Genomic DNA, 14,531 nt, shown 5'->3' with positions numbered 1-14,531 from the left:
CTTGACCGGTCAGTTTGGTTAAGTTCTGGTACTTTTAGAGTAAAACAGAGAGTAAAACCTGAAGGAACCAATCTGATGGTGATGTTTAAATTTTACTTTGCTATGTTTGGAATGGCAGTTACTCCACCTAATCAACTCCTTCTGTGTGTTCAAGGGAAAACAAGGTTACAACACATCAGCAGTACTCGTGAACTGACTGATTCTGTTATGATGTAACACCTTTCTATCCCTATTCCATCCATGTTGTCAGTGAAAATAAACTTATAGGAGCTTGTAATTGTGAACTAAAAAGAAGTGCTGTGATCATTATGAACAAGAAAGGAGACAAGGAAACTGTATATGAACATGATGAACATAATCAACCTTTAATTACTCAGCCTTGGCGTATAACCAGTACCACTTACGGGAATATACATGTAGTGGATCAGATTTCATATTTATACAGGGACTACAGTGGGAAAGCAGTGGTCTTAGGACAAGAGGGATATATAATAAATAAGTATACAAGCCATTCAGACATCAATAAGAGTAAACCATTTAAACCAGTAGACATTGTGACAACACCAAGTGACAATGTTGTTGTTACAGATCTAGATACTGACATCTTACACATTCTCGAGGACAATGGACATTTAACTTCATATTTCAATACCAAGGATATAGGAATAGAGTTTCCATATTCTCTTGCAATCAACACAACTGGACAACTTTATATAGGATGTGGTAGGGCTAATGATGGTCAAACTCAAAAAGCAAAGCTATTTGAAATAAACTGTGCAGGATTCTAAAACATTCAAACTTTTATGAAACAAAAATGTGTGAAATAGTATTAAGACACCAATATTTATGTAATATGACAACTTTACTGTGAATGATAAACATACAACAACTGATTTAACCAATATCTTGTGTCATACTATAATGTTAATTAAGAAAATCTTTTGTATAGTGTCACACAATCTTTTCTTTTCATGGAAAATATTACTGTGAATCCAGAAGATTATGTGTCCATTTATTATTGCAATTTGTTTAGTATGGACAGAAATGTGATATATTTATTATTGTGATTGTATCAAAACCTGAAAAAAGATGTATGTACGATATCAGAATAGGAAGCCTCAATGATGAATAAATATACCTGAATTATAAACTTAAGAAAGAAAAAAAAACATTGCCCAAACAATTGTTAATAATGGTCTCCCTCTTTCTTAACATAAAATTTTGGTCGGTTGGTTAACGTTGTATTTTATTTTATTTTTGTTGGTTGTACTAACTACCAACCAATAGAGTGGCATTTAAATATTGGTTGGTTAGTGTGAATACCTATGTTGGGTGAATAACTGATTGATTGATTTGTTGAAAAGTTTTTTAATTGTTAATCAGTTATCACATGTAGATACGAAAGTTCATATTCGTCAAATGATTAATAGTTTTTATTTTTGGAGGAAGCAGGAGTATCAGCAGAGATCCAAGAAAGTCCACCCAACTACTGGTTATTCGATTGATTGATTGTTGGTGTTTAACACCACTTTCACACTTGACTAGATTTTAGTGATCAGTTTTATTGGTGGATCAAGCAGGAGTACCAACGGAGACCAATCAAAAATCCGCCCCATTCCTGGTTGTTTAATTGATTGATTGTTAGTGTTTAACACAACTTTCACACATGGCTTCATTACATGTATTATATAATGACCAGATTTATTGTTCAAATAAGCATGAGTACTTAGAGAGAACCACCGTTCTTTGGCAGGCAATCTAATATGGGACTAGTCTTAATTAAGATCAGAGTAAAACAAACACCTTGCCAATTTGCAAGGTGGATGCAAACTGACAACCTCAGTGTTGAATGACTAGTGAGCAATGTTTATGAACTATCTAGACCTCTCTCTAACACATAATGAATGCCAAAATTCTGTTTTGGTAATGGTGATGTGTTTGTACATCTTACTTTACTGAACATTCTTGCTGCTTACAATTATCTCTAGCTAAGATGAACTTGTTTCAATGGAAAATGTAAGTAAAAATTTACAAATTTAATGAAAATTGTTAAAAATTAACTATAAAGGACAATATCTCCTTAAGTGGTCAATTGACCATTTTGGTCACGATGACTTATTTGTATGTCTTACTTTGCTGTACATTATTGCTGTGTACAGTTTATCTCTATCTATAATAATATTCAAGATAATAATAAAAAACTGCAAAATTTCCTTAAAATTACCAATTCAGGGGCAGCAACCAAACAACAGGTTGTCCGATTCATCTGCAAATTTCAGGGTATATAGATCTTGACCGGGTCAACATTTGAACCTCGTCAGATTTGATCTATATGCTTTGATTTTTGAGTTATGAGCCAAAATCTGCAATTAACCCCTATGTTCTATTTTTAGCCATGGCGGCCATCTTGGTTGGAAAGCCGGGTCACCAGACACATTTTTTGAACAAAATACCCCAAAGATGATTGGGACTAAGATTACTAAGATTTACGAAAAAATGGTTAACAATTGACTTTAAAGGGCAATAACTCCTAAAGGGTTAACTGACCATTTCGGTCATGTTGACTTATTTATAAATCTAACTTTGCTGAACATTATTGCTGTTTACAGTTTATCTCTATCTATAATAATATTCAAGATAATAACCCAAAACAGCAAAATTTATTTCCTTAAAATTACCAATTCAGGGGCAGCAACCTAACAACCAGTTGTCCACTTCATCTGACAATTTTAGAGTAGATAGATCTTAACCTTATAAACAATATAACCCTCTATCAGATTTGCTCTTAATGCTTTGGTTTTTGAGTTATAAGCCAAAAACTGCATTTTACCCCTATGTTCTATTTTTAGCCATGGCGGCCATCTTGGTTGGTTGCTGGGGTCACTGGACACATTAAGCTAGATACCCCAATGATGATTGTGGCCCAGTAGTTTCAGAGGAGAAGATTTTTGTAAAAGTTTTGGTATTAATTGATGTTGAAGTCCATACATTGACCTCTAGTTGCTACATTCGGTTTCATTTGGTCTCTTGTAGAAAATTTACTCATTGGCAATGAAACCATATCTTCTTTTTTATATATTTAAGAAATGTCTGTAATATTTTTTCTGTCTATGAAGTAATAACATAAACTAGAGGCTCTCAAGGGCCTGTATCGCTCACCTGACTCTACTTGGGTTTTTGATATCATATAAAAACAGATAAAATTTGGCTACATAGTAACAACACTTGGCCAGCACCTCATAAGGAAACAGCTATTCATGCTATGTTTGATTTCATTACATTCAGTGATTCTCTAAAAGATGTCATTTGTATGCATTCCCGGTAGGGTCCTATGTTAAACTAAGTCCCCCGCTGGTGGCCATCTTGGTTGATGGATCGGCTACAAAGTAACAACACTTTGTCAGCACCTCATTAGGAACATTCATGCCATGTTTGGTAACATTCCATTCAGTGGTTCTTTAGAAGAAGTCATTTGTATGCATTTCCCATAGGGTCCTATGTTAAACTAAGTCCCCCCACTGACAGCCATCTTGGATGATAGATCGGCTACAAAGTAACAACACTTGGTCAGCACCTCATAAGGGACATTCATGCCATGTTTGGTTTCATTCCATCCAGTGGTTCTCTAGAAGAAGTTCAAAATGTAAACCAGATGCTCTGCAGGGCGTAGCTTTATACGACTGCAGAGGTTGAACCCTGAACAGTTGGGGCAAGTATGGACACAACATTCAAGCTGGATTCAGCTCTAAATTTGGATTGTGATTAAATAGTTGACACAGCATAGATTTCTGACACAGAATGAATGTGTTCTAATGAACTTAAAATTTTTGTTTTCTCTTAGAGCAATTCACTATGCTGTTGAATATTAATCCTCTCAAAAAAATGTTTGAAGAAATTTTCTTTTTATTTATGAAATTTCAAATGAGAAAAATTGAACCCAATTTTTTAATCACATCCCCCTTTCCCTTATTCCAAAACTAATCTGAATTAAAATATTCTAATGGAGTTTGCAACAATAACTACTCATTTAAATACATCATAAAATATTAAGATGTAAAAAAAACTGCTTGTTATCACTGAATGGTAAAGATTATTTAAATTTATCAGTTGGTAGTAAAAAGTGAATATACATTGTATATTGTATATAACAAAGATTTAAGTTGATTCTGGACAAAGAAAGATAACTCCAATTAAAAAAAATTCTTGCAATAAGATATTTCTTGCTTACTATTCTGGACAAAGAAAGATAACTCTAATTTAAAAAAAATTTGCTATTTCACAATATTGTGAAATTAGATATTTATTGCCATTGCACAATACTGTGCAATTGAAAAGGCTTGCTATTGCACAATACTTAATATTATAATTTTAGATCCTGATTTGGACCAACTTGAAAACTGGGCCCATAATCAAAAATCTAAGTACATGTTGAGATTCAGCATATCAAAGAGGCCCAAGAATTTAATTTTTGTTAAAATCAAACTAAGTTTAATTTTGGACCCTTTGGACTTTAATGTAGACCAATTTGAAAACAGGACCAAAAATGAAGAATCTACATACACAGTTAGATTTGGCATATCAAAAAACCCCATTTATTCAATTTTTGATGAAATCAAATAAAGTTTAATTTTGGACCCAGATTTGGACCAACTTGAAAACTGGGCCAATAATCAAGAATCTAAGTACATTTTTAGATTCAACATATCAAAGAACCCAACCGATTCATTTTTTGTCAAAATCAAACTAAGTTTAATTTTGGACCCTTTGGACCTTAATGTAGACCAATTTGAAAACTGGGCCAATAATCAAGAATCTAAGTACATTTTTAGATTCAACATATCAAAGAACCCAACCGATTCATTTTTTGTCAAAATCAAACTAAGTTTAATTTTGGACCCTTTGGACCTTAATGTAGACCAATTTGAAAACATAACCAAAAGTTAAGAATCTACATACACAGTTAGATTCGGCATATCAAAGAACCCCAATTGTTCAATTTTGATGAAATCAAACAAAGTTTAATTTTGGACCCTTTGGGCCCCTTTTTCCTAAACTGTTGGGACCAAAACTCCCAAAATCAATACCAACCTTCCTTTTATGGTCATAAACCTTGTGTTTAAATTTCATAGATTTCTATTTACTTATACTAACGTTATGGTGCGAAAACCAAGAAAAATGCTTATTTGGGTCCCTTTTTGGCCCCTAATTCCTAAACTGTTGGGACCTAAACTCCCAAAATCAATACCAATCTTCCTTTTGTGGCCATAAACATTGTGTTTAAATTTCATAGATTTCTATTTACTTTAACTAAAGTTATTGTGCGAAAACCAAGAATAATGCTTATTTGGGCCCTTTTTTGGCCCCTAATTCCTAAACTGTTGAAACCAAAACTCCCAAAATCAATCCCAACCTTTCTTTTGTGGTCATAAACCTTGTGTAAAAATTTCATAGATTTCTATTAACTTAAACTAAAGTTATAGTGCAAAAACCAAGAAAATGCTTATTTGGGCCCTTTTTGGCCCCTAATTCCTAAAATGTTGGGACCAAAACTCCTAAAATCAATACCAACCTTCCTTTTATAGTCATAAACCTTGTGTTAAAATTTCATAGATTTCTATTCACTTTTACTAAAGTTAGAGTGCGAAAACTAAAAGTATTCGGACGACGACAACGACGACGACAACGACGACGACAACGACGACGACGAAGACGCAGACGACGACGCCAACGTGATAGCAATATACGACGAAATTTTTTTCAAAATTTGCAGTCGTATAAAAACTAATGACGTCGATGACAGACGATGACGACGGACGACATATGCCAAGTGATGAGAAAAGCTTATTTGGCCCATCAGGCTAGGTGAGCTAAAAATGTGGTGCACACTGAATATCTTGCATAGTGGGTTATTTAACAGTGTGCAACACATTTTTTATGTTATTTCGAATAGACAGAAAAAAATATTACAGTAATTTCTTATAATTCAGTTATCAATTCCATTTAAGGTAGCACAATACAAAGATTATTTTACTTCCAATCACTAACCTTTGAAATGCTGTAACTTTCTTATGAATGCATAGAAAATAATAAAAGAGGTATATATAGACAGGTAAAAGATTAATCTTTTAAATTAATGCAATATTTTTATTATGCAATCATTATGAAATTAATTATTACGTAATTAGTGGCAAAATCTGTGCAAGTTCACTTGAATGAATTTAGCTCTATCATCTCTTTAACTATACAGAAAATTAACAAAATCTTAATCAACACATCATGGGCTTCAAAAGGGTGTCTCAGATTGTCTCTATGGTATTCCATTCTCTCATAAATCTCTAATTAGTGTAAACATACTAACCACATAAAAGAAGATAATGTTTAATTAGGTGTAAAATTTGTTCTATACATTCTATCTAAAATCTGAGACACCCTTTTGTAGATAATGGCCATAGAAACAACATATAATAAAATCAACCCTCTAGGGATACCTATGCAGAAGCTAATTTCATTTGAAAGTGGAAATTTGGTGAAAAATATTTTAGACACAGTTAACATTATAATTGGTTACATTATTGTTGCATAATACTAACATTGCATTAATTTGAAAGAGTAATCTGTTAGCTATCCAAAACTACCACTTTTGTAAATTTTCAAGCATTATTAAGAAAGTTACAGCATTTTAAAACTTGGGAGTTGGAGTTATAACATCTTTGTATTGTGCTACCTTAAACTGAAGTAAATCATGAAAAACATTGATGACATTATGGTCACATGACAAAAATGTGTCTATGATATAATAAACAAAACGACGTCAGCCGATCAGAAGATGCGTACATCCCAAATTAAATTATATAAGTATAAACCTCAAATATATTTTAAACATTTAGAAATACATATAAGAAAAGAGATAACTATTGGTCCCTATATTTAATAAGACAATCTATTGGTCAAAATAATAAAGGATAATTGCCCATTTATATCTAGTAAATAATTGCCCACATAATTAGCTAGTGAATAAAATGATAAAGGTATACATCATAACTATTCACAATCACTACATGCACTATTAACAACAATTAAAATATAAATGACTTCATGGTAATATCAAATCTTCTTGGTTTAAAGTTACATTTGTTCTAAGGTTCTAAGTGTAATATTAAATCTTCTTGGTTTAAAGTTACATTTGTTCTAAGGTTCTAAGTGTAATATTAAATCTTCTTGGTTCAACGTAACATTTAGTCTAAACATAATATCATGAATGCTTTATATCTATTTGTTCCATTTGGTACTAGCTTTTGGTGGCATATTTCACTTTTCCAGCTTCATTTATTTCACAGATATGCTGAAAATGGATCAAGTAAAAATACAGTTAATATGTGTGAAAATGAATGAATACCTGCATATGAAATTAATTATATAAATTTGTGTAAAACTGCTTTAATATTTAACTGATGTCTAAATAAAATTTGAAACAATTAAGGTAATATGAAAAATTATGGGGTACAATTTACTTCCTGTAAAAAATCCTTTATCTAAAATGAAAAGAAATTGAAAAGAAAATCAACTGATGATTTGATTGATTGATTGTTGGTTGTTTCAACCAAGTGAGCTAACAAAAGGTTACTTACACATACATAGTCTAAGAAATATTTTAAAAACTAAAAGCAGGGTAAATATATATTGTTTGAAAAAACATATATAAGTTTATGTAAGCAGCTAAAATATATATCTTATTAGAATAACTATGAAAATAACGAGAATAAAAACAGTAAATTTTAGAGCATGTGTCAAACATTTTTTGTACTATGAAAATAACGAGAATAAAAACAGTAAATTTTAGAGCATGTGTCAAACATTTTTTGTACTAATTAGTAAACAGCATAACAAAGCTTATTAAGGACCTAATATAAGAATTAATAACAGAGAAAGTCAGTGAAAAGGACAAAATACTCACATTAAGATCCCTGAAGTATTCATTGTAATCTAATGCGTAGCCAACTATGAAAATATCTGGTATTTCAAAGCCAGTGTCTGAAAACATATAAATAGACCACATAAATCACAAAAAATTCCTAAACCATTGAATCATTTTTCAAAAAAAAATATATATAGTCAAGTCTGATCTTTATGCAATCAAGGTTGAGTTAGCAATTGAATTTTATCATGTCTTTAATCATGGTAATCTGCATATTTACAATCAGATTAAGAAACCTTTCATTCATATTTATAAATTATAAATTGATCTCGAAACAAGATTAGCCATCAGTTCCTTCATGTTAAAATTCTGATCTATGACCTGTATTTACCATACCTACCTTCTGTTTTACAATTGGATTTAAAGAATACACTGGCAACTCTGCTGTCTTTATTTTCAATCAGATTAAGAGAGACATTATTATAAAACGAAACCAATAAACAAAAAAAACAAAACTTACAGTCAGGCCTGTAGCCAACACTTTTTGGTGTTCTTTTTACCAGTAAGCTAAAATAAAATCAAACAAACCATGATATATTTTACACAATGAAAATTGAGGGGGGGGATGTCAGGATTTTTTTTTTGTAAATTTGGGACCTTGGAATTTCATGTTTTTAAACCCAGGATTTCGGGATCAGGACCCCTCTGAACTACCCCCCCCCCCCCCCCTCCCCCTCAATTATAATGACATGAAATCTCACTACATATTCAGTTCAGAATGGAAAGAAGCGTTAAGGCCGTATGGTGACCTATAGTTGTTAATGTCTGTGTCATTTTGGTCTTTTGTGGATAGTTGTCTCATTGGCAATCATACCTCATCTTCTTTTTTATATTAAACAACTATTTTACAAAAAAACGATTAATTTTTGGTAGTCTGCATTAAAATATGAAAGCCATTTACCAATTGAGGAGATGAAATTTTACCATTCCAAGAATTATAAAGTGCTGTAAAAGGTGAAGTATTATACATCCCATGGGTAAGGAAAGTTGATAAATAAACATAAAACATGATCAAGACACAGCACTTGGCTTCAAACAGTACTGTACTAGATATAATTTTGTGAAGGACAATACTTTATGACCACTTCATTCTAATTATGTTGAAAAGCTTTTTACCTGGCTACTTTAATAGTTTTAGGTTCCACAGCTTTCAGAAGAGACAGTAATTTCATCATTGTGTTCCCCGTGTCAATTATATCCTCAACAACTAATACATTCTATAAAGATAAACAAAATAACATATACAGTTTAGACCTATGAAATCTTAAAATCACTTTGTACAATATCGTCTTGGTCATCGTCTATTTATATTTTTTTGACATGTGTAATTCGGTATGTTTCTCTGCTATAATCATTTACTGACTGTAAATATGTTTAAGCAAAAGTACATCAATTAAATTGAGAAAAAATAGGGAATGTGTCAAAGAGATAATTTCAATAAAGAGAAAAAACAACTCTTTTCTAATAAAATTATCATTTAATGAACAATGTGTTTCCAATACCTTGTGTCTGCCTTTAAACTGAAGTAATAGCAAAGTATACTGTCTCACATCAAGGTCATAAAATAGTGTATCAGTATAAAAATGCATGTTAAAGTCATATGAAACAAACTTTCTTGAAATTTTAATGTTGTGGAAATTATTGAACAAATGATGCATGCATAAATATCAAACTAAGTCCTCTATAAGATGCATGATTTGTTAACATGTACTCTGAAACAAACGAAGTAGGTATGGAGTAGCTGTGGCCTTATGTTCCTGTTATTCTAAGTGATACAGTTTTATACATGTATAAGTGAACAATTTGATTATGATATCAATCTGCTTTATATGTTCTGATTTCTTTTGGAATAACTAGTAATGCTTTGTTTTGTTTACATGCAGGTCTCCACTAATTTGACTTGATATACATTTCTGTTGAGATAATCTAAGATATCTACATTGACAATTTCTATCCAACTGAACATACTTTCCCCTTTAGATTTTCTAAGCTATCTCCACCAATCACTTCTATCTGACCTGAAGATTTATCATCCTAAAAGACAAAGTTCATATCATAAACTGCTAATAACTCATAACTGAATCACATATTGTTTCAGTGAAAAGATGCTGATATCATTTTTACACAAAAATGTACTTTGTACCACGTACAAAGCAACTTAATTAGACCAAAGATTTAAAAATTTGATTAAGTTAACTTATTTGGCCAGGTTTACTCCACAACTTTTTCCTTAAGGAAATGCAAGAACTTTTTCCTTAAGGAAATGCAAGAACCATAATCAGGAATATGACCGTTGTTTTCCATTAACACCTTTAAAATATCTTTGAAAAGGCCAACGTTAGTATGATGTCATAATTTTCAATAAAAAGTTTAACATCTTAATTTTCATAGAAAATAATTCAATTCAATTTTTTATTTCCACTCAACCACAAAATATCTGTTACATGAAGATAAATTACAAATCAAACACAATAATAATAGCAACAGATATAATTCTTTTTATATAAATTTGCAGTTCAGTATGCTCTGGTTGTCTACAAATTTTCTTTTAAATTCATGGCATAGTCTATTTATCATGTTATAATGTACCTGTTTCCTCAAACTAACACAATATTTAACAATTGTTGATGTCAACTATAAATGCTATTATACATAAATTACTTGTAGGCTAAAAATAGATGCAGTTTTTAAGCAGTCACTGAACCAGTAAAAAATGGTCAAGGTTAAGGTCAAGGAACAGTAAATGGGCTATGTCGCAGATTTTGCTAAAAATTTGCATACAATCTTGGCTCGTTAAACTACAACTGAAAATCGAAAAAATAATACATTTATCTCTTTTATTATCAGAAAAAACGCAGATTGATTTCTTTTAATATGGGTGAATATTTGTATAGAAATCACATAAAATCGGCAAAAAACCTTCTAATATTTGTCTTAAAATCGCCAAATCTCTAATTCGACTCCATAGATTTTTCTTAAAAAACTATATATTGTTGACACATAAATTTCTGTTTTAATGATATAAAATAATCATAGGGTCACCGACTTCGTTTTTTGTCTAATAATCAATTTATTACCTTGTTGGTAGTGAAAAACGTCAAAAACCAACGTTTTACGGCCTGCAACGCGATAACGTTACGATTATTTCGACGTTTTGTTGGATTTTTTCACAAAGAACGCAACTTTGAATGGGCATACCGTAAAAAAGAAGTCGGTGACCCTATCTTTATTTTGCATCATTATAACAGAAATTTATGTATCAACAACATATAGTTTTTTAAGAAAAATCTATGGAGTAGAATTAGAGTTTTGGCGATTTTAAGACAAATTTTACAAGGGTTTTCGCCGATTTTATGTGCTTTCTATACAAATGTTCACCCATTTTGTAAGAATTCAATCAGTAATATTTGAAACGATAATTGAGATAAATGCATTATATTTTCGATTTTCAGTTGAATTTAATCGAGCCAGAGTTGTATGCAAAATTTTACTGAAATCTGTGACATAGCCCATTTACTGTAACTTGACCTTAAATGACAAATGCAAGACAGATTCTTTAGAATCAAGACCATAAGGTATCTGTATTCATTACATGTATATGGATTTTTCAGATCCTTTACCTTCTACAATATAGTGTTCTCCCCAGGGCCTTTTAGCATCATGGTAATGTGATGCTATAATTTTAAATGCGATGCTATCTGTAGTAGTTTTCTTGTAGATTATGTTATGGACGTGATGCTATCATTTTTTAAAAACACTATGGTATTTCAATTTCCCCTGTTTACCAGAAAGCTTAATGAAATATCTTGGGAGAACACTCTAATACAAAGCTTTATGCAAATAATTCAGATTATGATTCCTACAACTGTCATTCTGCAATGAAGGTCATAGTTGAGATATCAATGAAGGTCATAGTTGAGATATCAATGAAGGTCATAGTTGAGATATCAATGAAGGTCATAGTTGAGATATTAATGAAGGTCATGGTTGATACAAAAATGTTATATTATACTTACAACATAACTCTTTAGTCTAATAAAATCAACAGCCAGTGGAACAGATTTGTTACGATGACTATTCAACTGTTTTATCCTGTCAAGGAGATCAGTGAAGAATTTATATCCACCTTTAAGTACACATAGGGCAACAATTGGCTCCTCCTGGAAATCTTGTACTATGTCCCTAGCTACTCTCTCCACTCTGAAAAAAGTATTACATGCTTTTCAAGAATTTTGATTTATAGTCTTCTGGTGTGGCAAAATCTGATCATCTTTTCATTTCATCAGTGTTCAAACACATTATTGTGACTACTTCTTTGTCAACTCTGGTGATATTTTGATCTCATCAGTGTTCAAACACATAATGGTGCCTACTTCTTTCTCAACTTTAATTGAAAACATTATACGCAAAGAAAACAAACATGTTTTTAAGTCTATTCAAAATCATGCTAAATTTATATAGATTTTTAAAAACAAGCTGATGAAAATTATTTAAATAAAACTGCCATCCTTTTATTTTTATTGCACAAAATGACATTGAATCAAGAAGTGTGCATAACTATTATATATTAATTTATAAAATAAATGCATGTATACCAAACTGTTTACAAACCTATCAGCTACAAGACCTGCTGGAACTAAAACTCTCTTTAGATCCTCTTCATAATGTTTAGGTATACAGAAGTTATCCAATTTATAGCCAGGACTATTATCCTCTACCTAAAATTATAGAAATTACTGTGTTACTTGTCTTTAAATTTCTATATGCGTAATGGGATATCTCTACTGATTTAATTCTTAATTAATGTCCTGAAAATAGATAGTTTTAATTGACACAATTGGAACTAGAGTTATTTCCCTTTTGTCAAGCAAGATTAATGTTGGAAGTCAATGTGCACAAACATGACAAACTGGTTTATGAATCAGCTAAATTCAACTTTATCTATATACTTTAACTGACTTTTAGACTTTAGAAAAAGTTGTTTTCTAAACAGTTCTAATCTTTTTGCCTTTCTTGATTCTAATAGTGTAAAACTGCACATTTGAGATAATTTGTGCAAACAGACTTTAAGGAATAAAGATTGGAGTATTTTCATTTATTTGAATGAAAATTTAAAGGAAAATTTAAATTTCTTTTTCTTTTTCTAATAACAAATATTTTTGAAACAACCAAATTTGGTCAAATGTATGAATTTATTATCAATTAATGTGCCACCAGAATTTAAAAAAACCAACAATACTAGATGTGTCGAAATGACACAAATAGCCCAGTCTTAAAATGTAAAAAAATCTGGAATTTCAACAACACATGTGGACACAAACATGATGGTAGTCTCACAATTTTCAAAGTCTTAAACCCTTAATTTCAGCAAATATCAGCAGCGCAGAACGAAACTTAAACTTGATATGTAACTCATCATGGTTAACTCACATACCAAAATTCAGACCAGTAACTTACGGTGTTTAGAAAAAACTCCTTATAATGGTTGAGGGTTTGGAAGGGGTTAAATGATTAAAGAAACAAGAATAATGTCCTTAAAATGGGGGGGGGGGGGGGATACCTTTTGGTGTTAACCTGTTATGGCCCTTTTCAAGCTTTCCAAGGTGTTGTTAACTGTTATCTGAGATCAATTTAAGCTGTTAACTGTTTTCAACCCACTTTGTTAACTGTTATCAGCATTTTTGCATTTTTTGTTAACTGTTTTTCACCTATTGCGCCCCCCCCCCCCCCCTCCCCCTTAAAAAATTAAGATTAGAGAATAAAGGGCAAAAAAAAGAAATGATGGAATGATAGAAAGACGGACAAGGGTGAAACTACATGGCCCTGACAACAAAACGGGGCATTAGAAAATGAAATTATCAGTATAAAAACCTTAAAAATTGAATAAGAAATTATGTGAAGTCATATGTTATAGGACTAGGGCCAATTAACTGAGTAATGCCTCATGGATGTTATCATACCATTCCCTCCTATCAATTAGTAAAATACATACACTATTGTGGAAGTAATAAATTATTTGGTTTACTCTACATTTGTGACTGATGGATGGCACAACAAGCTATATAAGTTCAAATTATCTTATAATTTACTGCGTAAAAAGAATAATTGTAAAAATCCAATGGCAATGAAATAGACGGAAATTACATATTCAACCAAAAAAAAATAAGACAACATATATGAGTTCTTTAAAATTCAATTCCTGTAATAAGACCTTAATAAAATTTCCTTTTGTAGAAGATTCCTGCATAATGATGTTTCGGCGTGGTCTGCAATTTTTTAAATGATCCAAATATTAACCTTGATATTCCTAAAGCACAAATCTAATGTCGGTTACGTAAACGTAAACAAAACGGTTGGATGAAAGATAAAATTATGCATTTTTCAGCATACCCTAATAGAGCGTTGTAAATTGTAATATATAATAGTCTATAAACACAAAATTATAATTTTTTTAAATGAAAATAAACCAGTCAGAATACAACAAATAACAGCAGAACAGAAAGCAAAACTGTGACATCTTCAATCTACTGGAAAAAAGAAACCTACCAATACTTAT

General features: G+C 31.2%; 1 protein-coding gene across 2 annotated transcripts; it reads right to left on the bottom strand.

Annotated features, from left to right (window-relative positions):
• Positions 1–6,912: 6,912 nt before the first annotated feature.
• LOC134706585 (hypoxanthine-guanine phosphoribosyltransferase-like) lies at positions 6,913–14,323 on the bottom strand. 2 transcript variants are annotated; one of them, XR_010105636.1, is made up of 9 exons: positions 14,187–14,323; positions 12,587–12,693; positions 11,992–12,175; positions 9,944–10,009; positions 9,092–9,192; positions 8,436–8,482; positions 7,955–8,031; positions 7,194–7,342; positions 6,913–7,141 (listed from the first exon to the last, which is right to left on the bottom strand). XR_010105636.1 is itself a non-coding variant. In XM_063565648.1 (8 exons), the coding sequence occupies exons 1-8, from the start codon at positions 14,220–14,222 to the stop codon at positions 7,289–7,291; spliced, it is 672 nt and encodes a 223-aa protein (XP_063421718.1). In that variant the 5' UTR covers positions 14,223–14,323; the 3' UTR covers positions 6,913–7,288. The 2 variants fall into 2 exon arrangements, 1 of the variants encoding a protein (XP_063421718.1); XM_063565648.1 differs by having other exon boundaries at positions 6,913–7,342.
• Between the last annotated feature and the right edge of the window lie 208 nt (positions 14,324–14,531).

The sequence above is a fragment of the Mytilus trossulus genome, chromosome 2 (assembly GCF_036588685.1).
Source record: "Mytilus trossulus isolate FHL-02 chromosome 2, PNRI_Mtr1.1.1.hap1, whole genome shotgun sequence".
Taxonomy (NCBI): Eukaryota; Metazoa; Mollusca; class Bivalvia; order Mytilida; family Mytilidae; genus Mytilus; species Mytilus trossulus.
The sequence above is the reverse complement of the archived record's forward strand: the minus strand, read 5'-3'. Positions and strand labels throughout refer to the sequence as shown.